At 46.2% G+C, this 23703-nt stretch overlaps 1 protein-coding gene across 3 annotated transcripts in view; it reads left to right on the top strand.

Moving 5' to 3' along the window:
• Positions 1-23703, top strand: part of Myo1f (myosin IF) — a 55138-nt gene that overhangs the window by 13379 nt on the left and 18056 nt on the right. The window contains exons 2-19 of one of the 3 annotated variants that reach the window (XM_052746630.1): positions 2257-2394; positions 2800-2889; positions 2979-3073; positions 4442-4529; positions 4621-4710; positions 6440-6571; positions 6734-6868; positions 8325-8457; positions 8616-8812; positions 12344-12424; positions 12564-12650; positions 13948-14034; positions 14462-14629; positions 16497-16582; positions 19375-19456; positions 21030-21136; positions 22283-22381; positions 22484-22628. In XM_052746630.1, the coding sequence (XP_052602590.1) occupies positions 2257-2394; positions 2800-2889; positions 2979-3073; positions 4442-4529; positions 4621-4710; positions 6440-6571; positions 6734-6868; positions 8325-8457; positions 8616-8812; positions 12344-12424; positions 12564-12650; positions 13948-14034; positions 14462-14629; positions 16497-16582; positions 19375-19456; positions 21030-21136; positions 22283-22381; positions 22484-22628 (2040 nt within the window). Of the gene's footprint in view, positions 1-2256; positions 2395-2799; positions 4025-4441; positions 4530-4620; positions 4711-6439; positions 6572-6733; positions 6869-8324; positions 8458-8615; positions 8813-12343; positions 12425-12563; positions 12651-13947; positions 14035-14461; positions 14630-16496; positions 16583-19374; positions 19457-21029; positions 21137-22282; positions 22382-22483; positions 22629-23703 lie in introns of those variants that run through there. The other 2 variants (XM_052746631.1, XM_052746632.1) reach the window with 2 other exon arrangements.

Genomic DNA, 23703 nt, shown 5'->3' with positions numbered 1-23703 from the left:
ACAACATGTGCGGTTGTGCACTCTTGTTATCTCAACACTTGAGGTAGAGGCAGGAAGATCTGAAGCTCCTACCAGCCTAGTCTACAGGTGTGAGGGCTCATTTGAATGAAGGAAAGGAGGAAAGAGGGAGAGGATGAATGAATAGAGGTGAGTTTAGCCAGGACCACATCTCAAAGGGCTGAATGTCAAAGCAAAGGATTCAGCCTTCATTGTTCAGGCTGTGAAATTGAGACATGGCTGTAGCTGATGATCTGTATTACAGATAGATAGATAGATAGATAGATAGATAGATAGATAGATAGATAGATAGATATTATAGATATATATTTGAAAATTGTAATTACACTGATTGATTGACTGAGTGACTGGGAGAGTATGTACATGCTATAGTACACGTGTGGAGGCCAGAGAACCAAGAGTTGGTCCTCTCCTTCCACCATGTAAGTCCCAGGGATTGAATTCAGGTCATCAGGCTTAGTAGCAAGCACCTTTCCCCACTGAGCAATACTGATAGCCTTTTTTAGAAGCAGGGTCTGAACATATATCCCCTGCTCGCCTGAATTGCATGGAAGTCCTCCCAACTCTGCCTCCTAATTGCTGAGATTACCAGTATGTCACCATGCCTGTCTTGTACCATACTTCAGAAAGATCCCTCAAGGAACGGAGAATATAACTCAGCTACAAGAGTTCTTGCCTACATGCTCAAAGTCCTGGGTTTGATCTCTAGCATTTCATAACTTGGGCTTGATGACACACTGAGGGGGGCCTCTGCAGGTGTCAGGGAGAGAAGCAAACCTCAAAGAGATGAGAGTGAAAACTCTGTTCTGATTGACTTCATCAACCTGGATCAAGACTTCTAAAGAGTCTGATGACAGGCAGTTCATCATCAGCATATTTAAAATACAGTACAATTTGGAAAAAAGTTTTCTGGTGTAATACAATCCCTGTTGCACAAGGAAGTGTAATTACAGTGAAACTCAACTCAGGGTACATGTCATTTCTTCCAAGAGGATGCGTTCTAGAGATAGGCTACCTATACTAGCTTAAGGGCTTAGGAAAGGCTCTGGCTTGGTCTCGATCATACAGATAGCACAGACCATTTGGACTATTAAGTCGCCTCTGGTCCTGGTTGTGGGAGCTTGGGGGAGCCCATGGCTGTAAGGGTCATTTAAATTGCTAGGCACCTCTGGTCCTGGTTGTAGGAGCTTGATGAGGCCTGATCCAACACAGATCACCAGGCTATTAATCACTTCCCAGCTTTCTGGAATGGAAGAACAGGTATTTCATCTTTGCCATTGGAAAGATAATCATGTGTGTTTAATATTCCTGGTCTTTCTGGAGATCTGTGGGCACAAGGACTTTAATGCTATGCTCCTAACAGCACACACCAGGGAGCCTGAAATAGCCTTATCTACCTCCTGGGTGTTCTCAATAGGTGAGGAAGAAACAGGGTTGTCATCTTTTTTGTTTGTTTGTTTGTTTCTGTGATCAAATATTATGACAAAAATAACTTTAATGGACAAAGAGCTTCATTGACTCACAGTTCCAGGCTACAGTCCATCGTTGTGGGAAAGTGAAGGCAGAGACCTGAAGCAGGTAGTTAGAGTACATCTATAGTCAAGAGCAGAGACAGCCGATGTGGTGGAGGCACACACCTTCAATCCCAGCACTCTGGAGGCAGAAGTAGGCTGATCTCTATCAGTTAAAGGCTAGCCTAGTTTACATAATGAATTCTAGGCTACCCAGAGCTACATAGTAAAAACATGTAGATAGAGAAAGAGAGAGAGAGGAGAAAGCGAGAGAATCAATGATTACTTGTACCTAACCTTCTCTCTACAAGGACTGGTATAATGCTAACCTAGACTCCGCCCATGAAGGGCTGGGGTGTGAACAGGTCTTCTTACTTTTACTAATGTAATCAGGACAATCTCCAACAGACATGCCTCAGGCCAAACTGACCTAGACAGTCCCTCATTGAGACTCTTAACAGGTGTTTCTAAATTGTGTCAAGTTGACAATTAAAACTAGCCATTCAGGTGGATCTCTGTGAGTTTAGCCCAGCCTGGCCTACAGAATGAGTTCCAGGACAGCTAAAGCTATACAGAGAAATGCTGTCTTAAAACAACAACAAAAGCCTAGCCATTACTGGGGTATCTGAGGAAGGACAATTTAGAAGCTGTAGTGGAGGTAAACTAGATGCCCTGACCATGCTCCCCTGAAAGGGCTCACCCTCCATTCCTCCACTCCCATCTGCAGGGCAGCAAGGAGCGCTTTCACTGGCAGAGTCACAATGTGAAGCAGAGCGGTGTGGATGACATGGTTCTGCTGCCCCAGATCACTGAGGACGCCATTGTGAACAACCTCCGAAAGCGCTTCATGGATGACTACATCTTCGTATCCCAAGCAGTGCAAGGGCACGGGAGGATGACTGGGCAATAGAAGTCATTGTTAGGATGATGCACTGGGACAGAGAAGAATGCCAAGGGGATGGCAGTGCAGAGGGGCCTATGAAAGCCCAGCCCAGGGCTGGAGGGGAGGATGAATGAATGGAGGAAGGATGGGCAGATTGAAGAATAGATCAAGTAACAATAGTGCTGTGGTTTGAGATGCTGTAGCTGCCACTGCACCTCTGTATTTCCCTCTTTCTGGATCCAGCCTTCTTTTCCTAAGAGACTCACGGTACATTCAAGTATCTCACCTCTCTCTCTAAGCAAGAGGTTCTGGGAAGTCTTGTTGGGATAGAATAAGGGGTAAGAAAGGCAAAGCAAGACACTGCATGGTTCTTAACTACCTCTCAAGACATATATTGGCTCAGTGCTTATCTCTGTAAACCCCTTTAAGCAGATGCCCTACTTCACTGACCGAGAAATTGACCTCTACCAGGGCGCGGTGAGATCAGGGTTGGATGGGTAGAAATATGCCCACACCTACCCTCTGAGGCCTCCAGCTCTGTACTGACACCTGACCTCCTCCACCAGGCTCAATATGAGAATCCCCCGCACATCTATGCCCTCACCGACAACATGTACCGGAATATGCTGATCGACTGTGAGAACCAGTGTGTCATTATCAGGTGATCATGTAGTAGGGTGAGGGATTCTGGAACATTCTGTCCAGGCATATCCTCAAACACCACCACCAAGGGTGATTTGTCATGAACTCATAAATCATGCCATGATGTCCCTTTATCCCTATTGCTCTGTTCTACTTTCTTTATTTCCCTTGGCTCCTGATACAGTGTGTCTATTCATTTTATTATCGCCTATTGTTTCCTCCTAAATATTAGCTCCAGGACTGAAGAGATGGCTCAGCAGGTAAGAGTGTTTGCTGCTCAAGGGTGAGACCCTGAGGCCAAACTCCCAGAATTTACACAAAAAGTCAGACTTAGACACACACACCTATAACTCCAGCATTGGGAGAGGCTGAAACAGACAGGTTTCTGGGGTTTGCAGGCCACAAGCCTTACTCCAGATTCAGTGAGAGAGCCTGTCTCAAGGGAATAAGACAGGGAATGATGGAGCAGAACACCAGATGTCCTCCAACCTATGCATATAGGCACATGAATACATAAACACATGCACATATACCACAAACACATATACCATGCTCATAATACATACACACACATAAAATAAATAAATGTGGGGGTATGAATTTTTAAATTACATTTTATTCATTATTTTGTGTGTATGTGTATAGATCCATGCATGTCGAGGTATGCATGTAGAAGTCAGAAGACAACTTCCAAGAGCCAATTCTCTCCTTCCACCATATGAGGGACTGAACTCAGGTCTTCAGGCTTGGCAATGGGTGCTGAGCCATCTTTCCAGCCCAAGGAATTTTTACATTATATCTACTTATTTATTTATATTCATTGGGGCTGCCACATGCCACAATGCAAGTGTGAAGATCAGAGGAGAACTTTCAGGAATCAGGTCTTTTCCATGAAACTCAGCTTGGCAGCCAAGTGCCTCTACCCCCTGAGCCACCTCACCAGCCCCTTCTTTTTTGGGGGAGGGAAAAGGTATTTTTTATTTTTAAAAAATTACTATTTTTATGTTAAATATGTGCATGATTTGCTTGCATGCATATCTGTGCACCACATTCATGCCTGTTGCTCTCAGAGGCCAGAAGAGGGTGTTCAATCACTTGAAACCTGAGTTACAGATGGTTATTACCACTGTGTGGGTTCTGGGAAGCAAAGACATGTTGTCTGCAAGAGAAATAAGTGCTCTTATCCCTAACCCATCTTTCCAGACCCTGGGGCAGGGATTTTTTTTTTAATCTTTCTTATTCACTGTTTAATCTCTAAAGCCTAGAGTAGGGTCTGTGGGTGCTCAGTAAAAGAATGAATACATGAATTAATGAATGACTAGGCATTTGAAAAAGTCCTTTCCACTATCCCTGCCCACTAACTATTCCTTCATCCTACCACCTCCAGTGGGGAAAGCGGAGCTGGGAAAACAGTGGCTGCTAAGTACATCATGGGCTACATCTCCAAGGTGTCTGGCGGGGGTGAAAAAGTCCAGGTAAGACAAGAATAGAAGGACATGTCAGGTCTCCCTCAGTTACACCCATCTGACCCAGACTGATCTCTTTCTACCTGGGCTCTACCCCTAGCACGTCAAAGACATAATCCTACAGTCAAACCCACTGCTTGAGGCCTTCGGCAATGCCAAGACGGTGCGCAACAACAATTCCAGCCGCTTTGTGAGTCATTATAACCTTGCTTGAGCTCTCACTCTCTCTACATACACAGGCATACAAAAATACAGACAAGCAAACACACATGCACGCAGACAATGCACACACCCAAGTACACATATACATGTGCACAAACATACATGCACACACACACACACTTGTGTGGGAAGTACTTTACTCACTGAGCCATCTCCCTAGGACCCATGTTTCTTTTTGTGTGTGGGTGCATGCTTGTGTAGGTGCACATGTAGTATGTGCACATGCACATGAATGCCAGAGGTTGATGTTGGGTGTCTTCTTCAATAGTTCGCCACCTTACTATTCTTTTTTATTTTGTTAGTATTTATTTTGTATGTATGAGTGTTTTGAACGTATGTCTGTGCACCACATGAGTGTATGATGCTCTTGGGGGCCAGAAGAAAGCATTGAAACCCCTGGAACTGGAGTAACAAGACAGTTGTGAGCAGACATGTGGGTACTGGGTATAGAACCCAAGTCCTTGGGGCTGGAGAGATGGCTCAGCAATTAAGAGCACTGGTTGTTCTTCCAGAGGACCTGGGTTCAATTCCTAACACCCACATGGCAGCTCACAGCTGTCTGTAACTTCCCTTCCAGGGGATCTGATGTCCTCATACAGACATACCTGCAGGCAAGACACCAATGTACATAAAATAAAAATGAATAATTTAAAAAAAAAAAGAACCCAGGTCTCCTGAAAGAGAAGTCAGTGCTCTCAATTCCTGAACTACAGCTACAGTCTTCCCTCTGTCTTATTTTTTGAGACAAGGTCTCTCACTGAATGTGGAGCCACCCAAACAAGATCTGAGTTTAATCCCCAGCACCCATGTAAAAGCTGGATATGCTGGCACACACTTGTAATTCTCACACTAGGAGGCAGACAGGAGGATCCAGAGGACACTGGCCATCTGGTCTAGCCAAATAAGTGAGCTCTAGATTCAATGAGAGACCTTGTTTCAAGAAATAAAGTAGAAGGGCTGGAGTAATAGCATTGAAGAGTGTAAAAAGCAGAGTTCAGATCCCCAGCACATGAGAAGTGGAGGCAGGGGATTTCTGGAGCAAATGGTTAGCTAAAACTAGTCAAATCAGCAAGCTCTGGGTTCAAGAGTTCTTTCCTCGATGTATAAGGTGGCAGCAGTTGAAAAAGATGCCCAATGTTAACCACCTCTGGCCTTCACCTACACAATCATGCACACACCCATGTATTCACACACAAAAGAGACACAGAAACCTCAAATGTGGTGGGGAGACTTGAGGTAAGCACAGAGCTGAGTGCAATTAACAGGGTTTTAGAGAACCACGGGAGATGGATGGTTTAAGGATGCCTGGCTCCACACAGTCTGAGCAGTCTAGAGGAAAGACACTGGAGTAAAGAGTAAGCTTAGTCAGTAAGTGAGGGGCAATCAGCAAGTTCAGCAGATGCTTGCCACCACCAAGTCTGAGGACCTAAGTTCAATCCTCAGAACATACATGGTAAAGAACCAGCTCCCACAAATTGTCCTCAGACTATCATGTATCCACCATGGCAACACACACACACACACACACACACACACACACACACACATATAAAAAATAAGTGACTGGAGACAAGAGAAATGCAAGTTTAGGTCACAAGAGGAAGAGGGGAAGAGGTCAGGCTCATGAGATGGTAATCCTTGCTCCATCTATACTCCTGGGACTCTGGGATGGGCTAATGTGGTTCTCTGGGATTCAGGGCAAGTACTTTGAGATCCAGTTTAGCCGAGGCGGGGAACCAGATGGAGGCAAGATCTCCAACTTCCTACTGGAGAAGTCTCGCGTGGTCATGCAGAATGAGAACGAGAGGAATTTCCACATCTACTACCAGGTGCATGGGAGGGGGTTGTGGGGCTAGAGGCAGAGGGAGACCCCTCTGGATCCCAGGAATGGAGGAAAGAGAACATGGAAAGGGCGGTGTGTGGGAGGGTGAGGCAACCACAATGGTTGCACCAGGCCATCTTCAGATGCATGACCTTCCGACACCCTCCAGCTTCTGGAAGGGGCCTCCCAGGAGCAGCAGCAGAACCTAGGACTCATGACACCAGACTACTATTACTACCTCAATCAATCAGACACCTACAAGGTAGAAGGCACTGATGACCGGAGTGACTTCAATGAGACCCTGGTAAGCACCAACCACCACTCTGGCTGCCCCAGAGAACCTTTTCATGTTACAAATAAGGAAACTGAGACACAGAAAGGTGCAGGCACTTATCCAAAGTTATACAGCAACTAGATAAAAAGGGCAGATCACAAAGCCAAGGAGAGGACTCAGTGGGTAAAGTGCTTGCTGTACAAGCATAAGGACCTGAGTGTGATCCCCAGAACCCACATGAAAACAAGGTGGGTATGGCAGCACATGCTTATATTCCAGCACTGGGGCTGCAGAGACAGGCAGATCCCCAGGGTTTGCTGGCCATCTGGTCTGGTCAAATCAGTGAGCTTCAGGACTAGTAAGAAACTCTGTCTCAAAACTAACATGAAGATCTGGGGAGAAGGTTCAGAAGGTAAGAGCATTTGGAAGGCAAGCCCAATGAGCTGAGTTTGGATTTCCTGAACCCACAAAAAAGCTGGATTACAAGCGTATGTAACCCCAGTGCTTCTGTGGAGAACGGAAGGGTGAGATAGGAGAATGTCCAGCAGCTCATGAGCCAGCTAGCCTAGCTTATGCAGCAGCAATGACAATCTGTCTCAAACTGAGTGGAAAAATGAGGAATGGACAACTACAGATTGTCCTCTGACCTCCAGACATGCTGTGGCACACATATGAATTCACACACACACACACACACACACACACACACTCTTTAAACTTGGAGAACAATAGAGGAATACACCCAATGTAAACCTCTAGCCTCTGTGTGCACTTGCATTTACACATACATATGCATCCATACACATGCACACATGCACAAACACATACACACACATACACCACAAACACACAAGGCAAATCAGGTGGTTGGGGAGATGTTTCAATTAGTAAAGTATTTGCCATGAAAGTTCAATCCCCAGTACTCAATGAGAAAATTAAAACGGGCTGGAGAGATGGCTCAGAGGTTAAGAGCACTGTCTATTCTTCCAGAGTCCTGAGTTCAATTCCCAGCAACCACATGGTGACTCACAGCCATCTATAATGAGATCTGGTGCCCTTTTCTGGCCTTCAAGCGAAACACTGTATACATAGTAAATAAATAAATTTTTAAAAAAGAAAGAAAGGAAGGAAGGGAGGGAGAGAGAGAGAGAATTAAAATGCCAAGCATGATGGCAACAGCTTGTAACCCCAGTGCTATCAAGGCAAAAGTCAAGATTACTGGGGCTCACCAGCCAGCCTCAGCTATTTGTCAAGTTCCAGTCCAATGAGAAAAACAAGATAGATGGTACCTGAGGAATGACACCCAAGGTTGACCTCTGGCCTCCACACACATACATGAACACACATGCTGAGCAACACACAAAGCAAAATCAGGCATCCAAATGTCTTGTCTCCCTAAGTCCATGCTGTGAGCCCAGGAGTCTAATTCTGAGGTCAGGGTGGAAACCAAAGTTGGTGGCATAAGCTGTCCCTGTTGTGCCCACAGAATGCCATGCAAGTCATTGGAATTCCGACTAGTGTGCAGCAGCTTGTCTTGCAGCTCGTGGCAGGGATCTTGCACCTGGGGAACATCAGCTTCTGTGAAGAAGGGAACTATGCACGGGTGGAGAGTGCAGACCGTGAGTGTGGGTGCTATGGAGAGTTGGGTGTCGGCCTCATGCATCAGGACTGCTCTTCTTCCCGCTTCCGATCTCAAGAGAACCATGTTAGTGTCACTGGGGACGTTCTTATGCCCTTAGAGCCTGACCAGCTGTTTCCTTTTGCTCTGGCCTGGCAGTCTTGGCATTCCCAGCCTACCTGCTGGGCATAGACAGTGGGCGGCTGCAAGAGAAGCTGACCAGTCGTAAGATGGACAGCAAATGGGGTGGACGAAGTGAGTCCATTGATGTGACCCTCAATGTGGAACAGGCAACCTACACTCGTGATGCACTGGCCAAGGGACTCTATGCCCGCCTCTTCGACTTCCTGGTGGAGGTGAGTGGGACTAGTGCTGGAAATTCTTTTGGATGCCTGGTGTTTAACAAGCCCATGGCATTTGGACAGACAAGTGGGAAGACAGGCTTGACTTGTCCATCTCACCAATTCCTGAGGAAGTGAAGTGCAACTTTCAGCTCGGACAAACTGCAAATGGAGGGACTGTTGAAGCCCTCCAGGTCCCATCACCATGATGGTGATAGAGAGGGGTGGGTATGTTTGAGAGCTAAGAAGGTTGTCAAGGACACAAAGTGGTTGGGTGAGGTGAGTGGAAGGGAACATTACATGTCAGGGCCAGTGATGATCACAGTACTAACAAATATATAACAGTTAGTGGAGCCAGACATGGTGATACACACCTGTAATCCCAGCACTCAGGACCCTGAGGCAGGAAGATTATGAGTTCAAGGCCAGTTTGGGCTGCATAGAGTGACCCTATGGGTTTTCTTTTTCATTTATTTATTTACTATTTTGAGACAGGATCTCACTATGTAGCCCAGCCTGGAACTCTCTATGGAGACAACGCTGGCACCAAACTCACAGAGATTGGCGCTTCTTTCTCCTGAGTGCTGGGACTAAAGGTGTGCATCACTATGCCTGACATTTTTTTAAATAGGGGCTGGAGAGAGACCTCTGTTGATGAAGTGCTTGCTTTGCAAGCATGAGGACATGAATTCCATCACCAGAACCCACATTTAAAGTTATTACATTCATTTATTTACTTTGTGTGCATGTGTATATGCACGCTGCAACATGTATGTGGATGCTAGAAGTCAGCTTGAGGGACTTGGTTCTCTCCTTCCACCATATGGATTCCTGAGATAAAACTCACATCATCTGGCTTGTCATCAAGCATCTTTACCCACTGAGCCATCTTGCCAGCCCAGCACCTACATTTCTTAAAAGCCAGGCATGAAGCTGGTGAGATGGCTCACTGGATAAAGCAGTGTCTCACCAAGGCTGAGGATCTGAGTTTGAACACCAGAACCCACATGATGAACAGAGAGAATAGACTCCTTTAAATTATCTACTGACCTCCTCATGCATACTATGGCATGCAAGTGTTCTCCCTCTCTCTCTCTCTCTCTCTCTCTCTCTCTCTCTCTCTCTCTCTCTCTCATAACTAAATGTAACTTCAAAAACTATTAAGCCAGGTATAGTGCACTTATAATCCTAGAACTGGGGAGGTAGAAAGAGGTAGATCTCCTCCCCCCAGCCTCACCTTCTTGGAGAGTTCCAGACCTTGAAGAGAGCCTGTATCAAATGAAAAACTAAAAACAAAAACCAAGATAAATAGTACCTGAGGAGCAGCATCCAAAGCTGTTCTCTGGCCTCCACATGCACACAAATGTATGTATATGCACACTTCCACACACACACCTATGCACAAATACAAACTCACATACAAAATTATATGCCAAGCCTCCTCCAGTATTTTATATATGTAAAGTGACTTTTTAAATATATATTTTTAAAAATTCCCATAAGGATAGAAGGTATTGTTCAGTGATAAAAGGTCCTGGGTTCTATCTCTGACATGGCAAATGTACACACATGTGCACACATGAACACACACACACACACACACACACACACACACACACACACACACACACACACGAAAGGAGCAGGGAAGTTCCTAAAAGGTATAGGTTGAACATCCCTAATTTGAAAATCCTAAATGCAAAATACTTCAAAATTCCAAACTTTTGAACACCAACATGAAACTACAAGTGGAAAATTCCACCTCAGACCCCATGTGGCTCACAGTTAAAACCTAGCTATAGGTCTCAGCAGTTCAGAGAGAATACTGCTCTTCTAGAAGCCAGGTTCAATAACCAGCACCCACGTGGTGGCTCACAACCACCCATAACTCCAGTCCCAGGGGGATCATTCGCCCTCTTCTGGCCTCTTCTTGAACTGCATGCACATTGTTCACAGACATTCATTCATGTAGACAAAATACCCATACACATAACATAAAAATAAATAAATCTTTAAAACAAAAAAGTGCACTAAAAGTAGTGCATAAAGTATACATGAATTGTAAGTGAATTTCATGTTTAAACTTGAGTCTTGTTGGGCATGGTGGAACATGCATTTAATAACCATCCCGCAAGAGCAGAAGCAGGCAGATCCAGGCAGATCTCTGTGAGGGCAGCCTGGTCTACACAGCTAGTTCCAGGTCAACCAAAGCAACATAGAGTGACTTTATCTCAAACAAATAAATAAACAAACAAACTTTGATCTCATGCTCAAGATATTGCATGTTTCTCAAAACTAAAATGCAAAACACTTTTTGGCCTAAACATTTCCAATTACAGATAATCAAACTCCAGTGGCATTAATTTTGTGGTAGTGGAGATGGAATCTAGGGATTAATGTATACTATACAAAATGCCCTACCACTTGCCCAGGCCCTAGTATTTGCTATTACAAGTCTGTCTGTCTGTCTGTTTGTTTGAGATAGGGTCTCCAGTAATCCAGGCTGGACATGAGTGAATGTATAACACATATGTGCAGGTGCCCACATGGTATATCAGATTCTCTGGAGCTGTCATGTCAGGTGGTTGTGAGCCACCTGAAATGGGTATTGGGTATGGACTTGTGTCCTCTAGAAGAGAGTAGAAGACACTTAGAGCCACTGAGCCATCTTTCCAGCCCTTTAATTATTTAATTTTAAGACCTGATCCTGCTCTGTATCCCCGCCTGTCCTGGAACTCGTGCTGTAGCTCAGGCTGACCTGGAACTCACAACAGTCCTCCTACCTCAGCTTCCTGAGTGGTAGGGTTACGGGTGCTATCCACCATGTGCAGCTATTGATCCATTTTAGAGATGAAAAAATTGAGGTACAGTGGGAAGATCTGGCTCTGGAGTCAAGAACTGTGATACTTCAGCACTTTGGTTTTCAGATGGGAGTTGAAAGACTAGAGAAAATCTGTCAAGAAGGGGCAGAGCCACAAATTTAGCTAAAACATCAAGGGGGTTGACAAGATGAGTAGGTAAAGGCATTTGCCGCCAATTCTGACATTGAATTATATCCACACAACCCACATGATAGAAGTAGACAATGGACACTTGAAGTTGTCCTCTGACCTCCACACACATGCCCTGGCATGCATACACACACACACACACACACACACACACACACACACACACACACAAAACTATTTATGAGAAACTGAGTTCAGACCCCAGCATTCATATAACAAGCTAGGCATGTGCTCACCGGACCGCAACCCCAGTACTATGAAGGAGTAGAGACAGGAGGATTGCTGGGATTGCTGGCTATCAGCCTCAGTCCAGGTTCAGGGAGAGATCCTGTCTCAAAGGAATAACGTGGAGAGTGATAAAGGGCACCCAGTACCCTCCTCTGGTCTCCACATACATGTGTGCACAAATGCACACACATGCACACACACACAAATTGGGAAAAAAAGCAGTTTTCAAAATATAACAAGAGGATGGTGATTAGTGGCATGGGTTTAGCCACATGCCCACTAGCCCCATTTCCATCTGCCCATATAGGCCATCAACCGTGCTATGCAGAAGCCTCAGGAAGAGTATAGTATCGGTGTCCTTGACATCTACGGCTTTGAAATCTTCCAGGTTTGGCCCAGGATCCCCCGCCCCCATCCCCTTATCCTCAGCCCAGTCCTATTCTGCCTGTCATCCTGGACTTACCCAGTGTTTGCCAAAGATTCCAGCATAGTCCACTAACAGAAAGGCCCTTTTCCTTCCTTGGCAGAAAAATGGCTTTGAGCAGTTCTGCATCAACTTCGTCAATGAAAAGCTGCAACAGATTTTTATTGAGCTCACCCTGAAGGCGGAGCAGGTGGGCAGGGCAGCCAAGTGGCAGAAGACAGGACTTCAAGTACAAGGGTTACTAAGTCACTTGGGACCCCACACACAAATTCATTCCCACCTTTCTCTGCTCACTGTATTAGTTAGCTTTCTGTTACTATAACAAAATACCAGACATAATCAATTTATAAAGAGAAAAGCGAGGCTGGAGATACTGCTCAGTTGGTAGAGAGCACTTGCCTAGCATGTATGAAGCCATCCCCACCTGGATAAACTGAGCGTGGTAGTGCATGCCTGTCATTCCAACACTCAGGAGGCCAAAGCATAAATGTCTAGTGAGACCCCCATCTTGAAAAATGGAGCTAGATGTAATAGTGAACATGTTTAATCTCAACACTCACTCACAAGTCAGAGGCAGGCAGATCTCTGTGATCTACATAGAGAGTTCTAAGACAGCCAGGGCTACATAGAAAGACCCTGTCTCAAAATAAGAAAGAAAGGAAGGGAGGGAGGGAGGGAGGGAGGGAGGAAGGAAGAAAAAAAAGAAAGAAAGAAAAGTAGAAGAAAATGAAAAAAGACAGTTGTTTAAGCAACTGCTTTGTGCCAGATACTGTTTGACATATGGGTAGAGGAGCTAGGGACAACAGAGAAATATCTGCCAAGGACTCTCGAGTGTATAGATCAGTAGTAGAACAACCTGGCTTGCTAGGTTCCAACCCCAGCATCTGAAAAAGAAAACAAATCTGCTTTGATTTTGCCTCTTTCTTAAATTCAGAGCCTGAGGCAAGGGTTCAGGGACAAAAAAAGGGCAATGAAAAAGGTGATTTAAAATAAATTTTATAAGAACCCAGGCTGGGGATGTAGCTCAGTGGGTAGAATGGCTTGACTCCCACACACAGAGCCCTGGGTTCCATCCTCAGTACCTCATAAACTAGGTTATGGTGCACAGTTGTCATCCCAGCACTCGGAGGTGGAGGCAAGGGGAGTCCAAGGTCATCCTTGGCTGTGTATTGAGTTCAAGGGCAGTTCAAGGGCTACATGAGAGCCATCTCAAAAAAATAAAAAGAGCCCAAAGTCCAAATAGGGTCTTCCTGAGCAGGTTATGTTTGCAACTGTTCCCCGATTCTGCTGAGTCCCAAAGAAGGTGTCACAAAACACCACAGAGTTAGTCTAGGAAAGGAATGAGGGCACTGGGATATTTATTTACAACTCCCTCTGGCGGCAGGTCAGTGGGGACCAGGGGCAGGGATACCTTCCGAGGAAAAGTGATGAGATGGGGGTAGGGGGAGTGAGGCAGGTCCCACACTGTCTTATTCCCCCGACCCCAGGAGGAGTATGTGCAGGAGGGCATCCGCTGGACCCCTATCGAATACTTCAACAACAAAGTCGTGTGTGACCTCATCGAAAACAAGCTGGTGAGGAGTGAGCTGACTTTAGGAATCTCACCGGGCTTCAGAGCTGAATCAGTGTGTCTGGAAAGGGTTTATGATATCCTAGAGGGCCCATATCTGAAATATCTTCTAACCACCCCATCCATTGATTCTTCTGCTCACCTGTTCACCTTTCTTTTATTCACTCAGCAAACACTCCCATAGGTAACATTTTCAGTGTCACGGAAATCCCTTCAAGTGATACCAGTGTGGGGAAGGGAAAAGGGCATGGATTCCCTGCACTCCAGGGTGGGGGGAGAAGAGAGAAAAGGCAGGGGGAGGGCAGAGGGAAGCGGAGGAAAGAGTAGAGAAAGTTCACAATTTGAGCTTGTATTTAGGAGTCCCCTACCAGCCCCCCAGCTTACTCATGGAGGACCCCAGCCAGGCTGAGCCGAATCTCTGCTCCCCTCAGAATCCCCCAGGCATCATGAGCGTGCTAGACGATGTGTGCGCCACGATGCACGCCACCGGTGGCGGCGCGGACCAGACGCTGCTGCAAAAGCTGCAAGCTGCAGTGGGCACCCACGAACACTTCAACAGCTGGAGCGCGGGTTTCGTCATCCATCACTATGCAGGCAAAGTGCGTGGAACTCCCTTCCGGGTGGGCGCCCCATCACAAACCCCAGAGGTTCCAGTTTGCAAATCCTAGCCTTCTGACCAAGTGCTTCCTCCAGAGCGCCCCCTGCTGACCAGAACCAGGGACTTTCCCTCAAATCGCCTAGACACCCGCCATGTGTCAGGGCTGCAGACACACATTGGCCTCTAATCGGTTTACCCAATTAACACGGTAGCTCCTAACAGATAAGACAGATGGAACCCAATTGGGAAAATAGGTCACCACGGTTCTTCTATGCTGGCACACACACTGCAGTGCTCAATATAACCCTCTGATGGAAACACATCCCCAGTTCCGCAGACACATTACAAACAAAATGGGCTAGAGCCTCACCCCTACCTGAGGCTACAGGAATGCCCTAGTTTCTGACCCAAGCTATAGCCACCTTCCCAAGAGTTTTCTGGCTGTTACCACAACCTCAGCAGGGGTAGCAAATAGTCCCAGATGTCCTTAGAATATTGTCTGTGTTCCTCAGCCAGGGCTGGAAAAGCCAGGAGGAAGACCACTAAAAGATCTCACTTGAAACAGCAACCCCAGGCCACCTTCCAGACTGAAGCCCCTTTCCCCAAAAATCCACTGCCCAAACTCCAAATAACATCCTAGCCCCAAGATAGCCACACACATCTATAATCCCAGCACTTGGGAAATGGAAACAGAAAGAGCAGAGCCATCCTTGGCTATATAGGGACTTTGAGGCCAGCCTGAGCTATCTGATACCTTGTCTCAGAGAGAGAGAGAGAGAGAGAGAGAGAGAGAGAGAGAGAGAGAGAGAGAGAGAGAGAGAGAGAGAGAGAAAACCCAAAATAAACATATATATAAAGCCCATCATGGTAACATATGCCTTTAACTCCAGAATTCTGGAAGCAGAGGCAGATAGATCTCTGTGAATTCAAGGGCAGCCTGGCCTACAAAGCAAGTTCCAGGCCAGGTGGGCTACACAGTGAGACCCTGTCTCAAAAACAAACAAATAAACAAAAATATTCTGGGAGCTAAGGAGATAGATCGGTAAAGTGCAAGCATGAGGACCTGAATCCAGATACCCACCAGCACCCACATAAAAACCAGACACGGGGGCTGGAGAGATGGTTCAGAGGTTAAGAGCACTGGCTGTTCTTCCAGAGGTCATGAGTTCAATTCCCAGCAACCACATGGTGGCTCACAACCATCCATAAAGAGATCTGGTGCCCTCTTCTGACCTGCAGGTGTATATGCAGACAGAACACTGTATACATAATAAATAAATAAATCTTAAAAAAAAAAAAAAAAAAAACCAGACACGGTGGCTTGCTCCAGCACTGGCAGCCTGGAGATGGGATTCCTGGGACTTGTTGGCCAGTCAGTTTAGTCAATCAGCAAGTTCTAGGTTCAGTGAGAAACCATGACTCCCCCACCCCAACACCAACAAAGGTGGAGAGTCACTGAGGAAGACAGCCAACATCAACTTCAGGACTGCACACATACTAAGACAAATATCCAGCCTAATCTCACTGGCAGCACCCAGGGACCTGTCCTAGCTTCAGTCCCCTACCCTCAAATTTGGCCTATGACTTCCCACCTTTTCCTGCTACTGATCAAAACTTCAGCCCTGACCCTCAACCTGGGCATCTCCCCTTACCTCCAACTCCAGCCTTCATCTTCCAGCTTCAGTTGAACATTAGACTTCTGGGGAGCCAGGACCCAAACAATAGATTACAACCTACCATTTGGAATCACATTTCTTCTAACTGCACATAACCCCAGTCCTCTTGGCCCTGAGCAGGCCACCTGCCCTCACATCCACACATGAAACTCTATGTTTCTCATCCTCAACACTGCCTCCCTCCACCTCCAGGTCTCCTATGATGTCAGTGGCTTCTGTGAGAGGAATCGAGACGTACTGTTCTCTGACCTTATAGAACTGATGCAGTCCAGTGACCAGTGAGTAGTCCTGTGCAGCCTCTGGGCAGAACTCCCAGAGGGATGGAGGCCTGGGAACTACTGTGTCCTCTCCAGAATTTGGTCGTGCTATGGACTTTGTGACCATGGCTAAGACACAGCTCTGATCTAAAACTCTGAAGGCTGAGGGTATAACTCAGTGATGAGTGCCCCCCCTAGAGTGTAGGGGCTTGCATTTCAGTTCTAGAACAGAAAAAGAAAAGCAATTCCCAAACCCTGATCTACTGACACTAGGTCCCTCCCCAGGGGAAGCCCCTGAGTTCAGTTCCCTTCATGTCTCATCCACAATGCCTCCCTGCAATCCCAACAGTCCAGTGACTGGATAGTTGCCCTTTAAGCAAAGTGAAAACACATTACAGGTCTGGGAACATAGGTCAGATGGTATGCTAGGTAAGCCCTGGGTTCCCTCCCCAGTACTGTATAAACTAGACATAGTTGTACACTCAGGAGGTGGATGTTGGAGGTAGGAGGTGAGTTCAGGGCCATCCTGGGCTCCATGAGACCCTGCCTCAAAAGGAGAGGGCCTTGGGGTGTAGCTCAGTTGGTAGATTTCTTGCCTAAAATACAGGAAGTCCTTGATTCCATCCCCAGTACCCCAGAAAACCAGATGTGATGTCATACACCCATCATCCCAGCTGGTAGATGTCAAAGGACTAGGAACTCAAGGTCTCCTTAGCTATATATTGAGTTTGAGCTTGAGCTCCATGACATATAAACAAGACAGGGGAGATAGCTCAGTAGGCAAAGCACTTGCTGCACAAGCCTGACGGACAGTTCAGCCCTGATTTTGGATCCCCAGATTTCATGTAAGCTGGACATACTGACATAAGCAAGCATCTGTAGGCAAACAGACCTATGGGAAAATGGTAAGTGAAGACCCCAGGATCTCCCAACTTTCTGCCTGGCTTATGAAGAGACTATCTCAAGTTGAAAAAGCAAGGAACATTCAAAGGTTGTCCTTTGACCTCCACCCAAATGCACCTACACTCACACAAAAACCTTGCGTAAATAAATCAATAGGCAAAAAGGGAGGCATGCAGGTAAGGTTCTTGAATCAGCATGCACTTGTCTCAGAACAAGAAATGGGTTCTGGGGCTTAAACTCAGTTCTTCATGTTTACATAGCAAACACTTTATCAAGTGACCCAGCTCCCCAGACCCTGTGCACATTTTTTAGGGGGTGGTTTTATGGTTTTTTTGTTTTGTTGAGACAAGGTATTGCTATGTATCTCTGGCTGGCCTGGAACTTGCTATATAGACCAGGTTGTTCTCAAACTCATAGAGATCTATCTGCCAAAGGCATGCACCACTACTCCTAGCTGCTATGCACATTTCTTTGCATACATCATATGCAAATGTGTACCTGTAGGATGGCTGCTTAAAGGAGACATGCCTCTGTTGCCCAAGACACTTTTCCAGTTGATATATTTTTCTATTTGTTTATTTATTTGGGTGGATCTTATGTAGCCTCAGCTGACCTCAAACTCACTTTGTAACCAAGAGTGACCTTGAACTTCTAATCATTCAACCTCAGTACTCAGACTATTGGCATACACGGCTGTGCTTGGTATATGTGGTGCAGAAAACAGAACCCAGGTCTGTGTTCATGCAAAGCAACCACCTACCAACTAAGCTGTACCCCAGCCCCTTGTTTGTTGCTGTTGTTTTAAGACAGGGTTCTCTCTCATGCTTGCATGGTGGTGCATGCTTTTAATCCCAGCACTTGGGAGCAAAGGCAAGCAGATTTCTGTGAGTTCAATGCCAGTCTAGTCTGTATAGTGAGTTCCAGGACAGAAGAGAGCCAGGGCTATGTAGAAAGATCTTGTCACAAGAAAAAAAAAGTCTCATGTAGCCCAAGCTGGCCTTGAACCCACTATGTAGCTAAGGATGAACTTGAACTTCTCCTGCCTCCACCTAAGTGCTGGGATGACAGGTGTGCACCCCTACAGCTGCACATGTTTCTGTTGTATTTAGCATACTGTAAGATTGCTATTACTGGGCTGGAGAGATGGCTCAGAGGTTAAGAACACTGACTGCTCTTCCAGAGGTCCTGAGTTCAATTCCCAGCAACCATATGATGGCTCACAACCATCTGTAATGAGATCTGCCTCCCTCTTCTGGCCTACAGGGACACATGCAAACAGAACACTGTATACATAATAAATAAATGAATCTTAAAAACAAAAAAAAACTTAAAAAAAAAGATTGCTATTATCATGGAGTAAGACTAAAAAGTGCAGATAAATCCAGAGACCTGAGAGACAGTGCCAACCCCATAGTCCTTGCCCACATTCAGGGAGAACCCTATTTGCATCTTGTCACTGGGGCAGCCCCTACATGTAGGTGGAGTTTTTCTGTATTCCAGCAGTTGCTCCCAAATAACCACAAGAGACTTAATATAAATTATTAATGCTCAGCTGATAGCTCAGGCTTATTACTAACTAGCTCTTACAAATTAAATTAACCCATTTCTATTAATCTATGTGATGCCCCAAGGCTCATGACATTTACCTCTCCGGCATGTCTTTCTTACTCTCTGGCTGGCTGGTGACTCCTCTGACTCATCCTTCTTCCTCCCAGCATTCTCTCTATGCCAGGTTGTCTCAGTCAATCTCTTCCTGTCCAGCTATTAGCCAATCAGCTTTTTATTAACAATGAGAGCAATGCATACTTACAGTGTGCAAAGATTGTTCCATAGCACCTACAACTCTGGGGGAAGAAGGAGGATGCCCCAGAGTCTGTCTGCATTCCCACGCACTCCTTTCTCCTTCCTAGGGCCTTCCTACGGATGCTTTTTCCTGAGAAGCTGGATGTAGACAAGAAGGGCCGCCCCAGTACTGCTGGATCCAAAATCAAGGTGGGCCTGGTGGTGGGGAAGGGACAGGAAAGGCAAGTCCAGACTCTCTCCTTGTTTCAATGTCTGTTCCCTACTTTTTGGGTTTTCAATGTCTCTGGCACCCTTTGGCCTATAGGGTCTTTCTTCAGCTCTGGATTTTGGAAGAAAGATTGAACAATATTTGATCCATCTGTCTTTCTTCCTTTTCTTCTTTCTCTCCCCTCATTTCCCTCTCCCCCTTTCTCTCCCTGTCTTCATCCCTCCTCTCCCTCTTTCCTTCACTTCCCATCTCTTTCCCTTCTCTGCCCTCCCTTCTTCCCTCTCCCCCTCCCTCCCTCTCCCCTTCCTTCCACCTTTCCTTCCCCACCCTTATCTAACTCTCTTTTCCCCCTCCTTTTCCTCTTTCTGTCCCTCCATCTTTCCTTTCTCCCTCCCTTCCTTCCTGTGCTTGGAGACAGAACCCAGGTCTTGTACATGCTAAGTATGCATGCTATGCTTGGGTTACACTTCCCACATCACTTCTTTTAAAAGATGTAAATACAAATATATATGCATATTATAGAATGGCTATCTCACCCATTTTAAGTGTGCAGTTCAGTGACACTGACTATGTTCACAGCCATCCCCATCAGCCATCTCCAAACTTTCTCATCTTTCCAGATTCAAACTCTGTCCCCATTCACAACTAAATTCCTAACCCCAGGGTCCTATCATCCTATCATAAAGATCTGGTAGGTCTAAGGACTTCTTGTGAGTGGCATCACCTAGAGGGTTTCTGGCTATTGTTACTCACATAATGTACTCAGGGCCCATCCATGCTGGGGCTTGTGTCAGAAAGTCCTTCCTTCTTAAGGCTGATTATTATCCTACTGTGTGGATGTACCATGTTACATTCATTTTTTTCATTCACTGTGCAGAAGAGCTGGGTCCACCTTCTCAGCTGCTGAAGGTGAATAATGCTGCAGTGAGCATGGGGTCCAATCCTAAGCCCACATTCACAATCATTTTTGAGGACTTTGTGATGGTAGCAGATGCAGGATCCTCACACATACAAGAAATTAGCGCAGTCCCACTTGGCAGATGGAGATGCCACAGATCAGAAAGGGGCAGTCGTAGGTCACACAGCAGAATTTGAACCTGAATATCTCATGCCACTTCCCTAGTCTTCCCACTTGGCCCCACAGCTTTCCCCAAATGACTAAAATGCATTACCCAAGAACCCAAGACTGAGCCCCTCAACCCACCCCCACATTCAAGTTCCTTATTTCCAAAGTCGCTGTCCCCTTGAAGACAGGCAGGAAGTCTGGGCAGTAGTTATTCTGGTTTTTCTATTACTCAGTCATCAAACATCTCCTAAATACTTACAATGTGTTAAGCTATGTGGTGTAGCAGACACGAGGACTCCCAAGTTTGGGGTTTAAGAGCTGGGTAGATGCACAATATCAGCCCTCATGGTGGGAGCTTAGAGAGGGATACACACTTATGGCTGCCCAGTCAGCCTTCACCCATCTTGGATGAGTCTGTTTCTTGAACGGGGAGAGCCAGGGGACCCATCCTCAAGCCTTCCTCACTTGTGCCTTTTCCTCTGCCTCAGAAACAAGCCAATGACCTGGTGTCTACGCTAAAGAAGTGCACACCCCACTATATCCGCTGCATCAAACCCAATGAGACCAAGCGGCCCCGGGACTGGGAAGAGAGCAGGTGAACTGACCACCCCTTCACATTACACACCAGATCTATGCACCCCTTGGACCAGCCACTTACATTTGACTCACAGACAAAATACCAACTTTAGGACCACTCCAGGCTGGACTCTAAGACTAGCTCAAAATCCTCTAAGGGGTCAGTGAGACAACCCAGCAGGTAAAGATGTTTGCTGCCAACCTGATAATCTGGGTTCAATCCTGAGCTCCACGCAGTGGAAGGAATGAGCCAACACCTGCAAGTTGCCCTCTGACTGCCATGTGCATGTGCATACACACACACACACACACACACACACACACACACCAACAAAAATAAACTTTAAAATTGTAAAACCTCTGGAGCCCCAGAGTTATAGATAGAACTGATGGAGGCACCTCCCCAATCCCCAAGTAAACCCAGACTGCCTGTGAGAGAACTCAAACCCAATTTCTCAGACCTAAACTCCAGAACTGATCCTAGAACCAACCTCCGAGATGAGCCCAGACCTCAGGTCTTAGTCCAAGATTTGGTTCCCAAACTAAGCTAAGAAAACCTCTTAGGCCTCAAAACTCACCATCTAAACCACACCCGAGCTAGGCATGGTGGCTCACATGCTTATTCTCAGCCTTGGAGGTAGAGGTTGGAGGATCACATATTCAAGGGAAACCTAGGCTGCAAAGAGAGATACTGGCCATAGACAGACAGATAGATATGTAGGCAATAGATAGGTCAGATATAGGCTGATGACAGATATAGATAGGTATAGATAGATAGATAGATAGATAGATAGATAGATAGATAGATAATAGATAGATAGGTAGATAGATAGCAGGTAACATATAGATATATAATGGAGAGATACATAATGTATAGGTAGGTGAGATAGATAGATAGATAGATAGATAGATAGATAGATAGATAGATGATTGATAGATATAGATAGAAGGATGGATAGATGATAGAATGATAGATGAGAAAGAGAAACAGACAGACAGACCAATCCATGAGATGAGAGAGAGACAGACAGACAGGCAGGCAGGCAGATAGACAGACAGACAGACCAGTCCATGAGATGCACCTACCACAAATCTAGGCCCCATGCCACAAGTCTGCTCTGGGCAGCTCCCACTCTCTGGGACTTAGGCCACCTCACTCACACAGGGTGAAGCACCAGGTGGAATACCTGGGCCTGAGGGAGAACATCCGGGTGCGAAGGGCAGGCTTTGCCTACCGTCGACAGTTCTCCAAGTTCTTGCAGAGGTGAGGCACCCATCTTCCCTGCCTTGACTGCCTCACCTACTGAAATGTCCAACCAGCAGGCCTGCTCCAAATCCCCCACACCTTCATATCCTCTGCCTCCAGGTATGCCATTCTGACCCCTGAGACATGGCCACGGTGGCGTGGAGATGAACGCCAGGGTGTCCAGCACCTGCTTCGTGCTGTCAACATGGAGCCAGACCAGTACCAGATGGGGAGTACCAAGGTCTTTGTTAAGAACCCAGAGTCGGTGAGTGTGCATGAGAGAGAAAAAGTTCTGGGTCAATCCCCAGAACTCACATAAAGGTGGATGGAGAAAACTGTACAAACATGTACTCCTCTGACCTCCACATATGCACCATGAGACTGCTGTACCACACTGTCTCACACACAGACACAAGCACACGTACATACACAAAGACAAACGCATACACAAAGACCACACACACACATTTTAAAGGGTGAAATATAAAAGTATAAGAAAATAAAAAGGGAGCCAGGTGGTGGTGGCACATGCCTTTAATCCCAGCATTAGGGAGGCGAGGCAGGTGGATCTCTAAATTTGAAGCCAGCCTGGTCTACAGAGAGAGTTCCGGGACAGCCATGGCTACACAGAGAAGCCCTGTCTTGAAAAACCAAATCAATCAATCAATAGGGAAGAAGATGGGAGGTAAGGAAAGTTGAGGTTGAGGTTGATGTTGGGGATACAGCTCAGTGACAGAGCATTTGCCTAACATTTAGGAGGTCCTGGGATTCATCTCTAGCACTACTGAAAGAGAGAGAGTGTGCATGTGCTGGGTGTGATAGTATACAATACCTATAATCCCAGTCTTCCAGAGGCTGAGGTAGGAGGCTCACAAGTTCAAAGCTATCCTAAGCTATATAGCAAGACCCCGACAGGGTGGAGGGGAGACTTTGAGTACTCCCCATGTGACCACCACCATGTGACCTTGACCAGGCTTTGTCACCTCTCCAAGCCTCAGTTTCCCCATATGGTAAAGGAACAAAGTAAGAGCTACCCTCCAGGACTGGAATGAGGATTAGACAAAGCAGGAAATCACCTGCACAGTGCCTGGGACATAAGTATGTACTCAGAAAAGGCCCTGTTTTGGAGACCAGGTCTGGGAAAGGAAGAATACATGGTATAGTGTAGTGGTGTCCCTTTGGTGGAATAAAGAGCCACCATTTATCCAGAGATCCTTTTTCCCTTTGTCCTTCGTCACTCCTTTTCTCATCCCTTCTGCTCTTCTAACATCCCTTCAGCTTCTCCTCCCTCTCTCTAATACATATACAAATATACATGCATATTATATATAATATATGAG

This window comes from Peromyscus californicus, unplaced genomic scaffold (assembly GCF_007827085.1).
Source record: "Peromyscus californicus insignis strain IS unplaced genomic scaffold, ASM782708v3 Scaffold_1__1_contigs__length_55948999, whole genome shotgun sequence".
Taxonomy (NCBI): Eukaryota; Metazoa; Chordata; class Mammalia; order Rodentia; family Cricetidae; genus Peromyscus; species Peromyscus californicus.
Note: the sequence above shows the minus strand (reverse complement) of the source record. Positions and strands in the feature narration are given on the sequence as shown.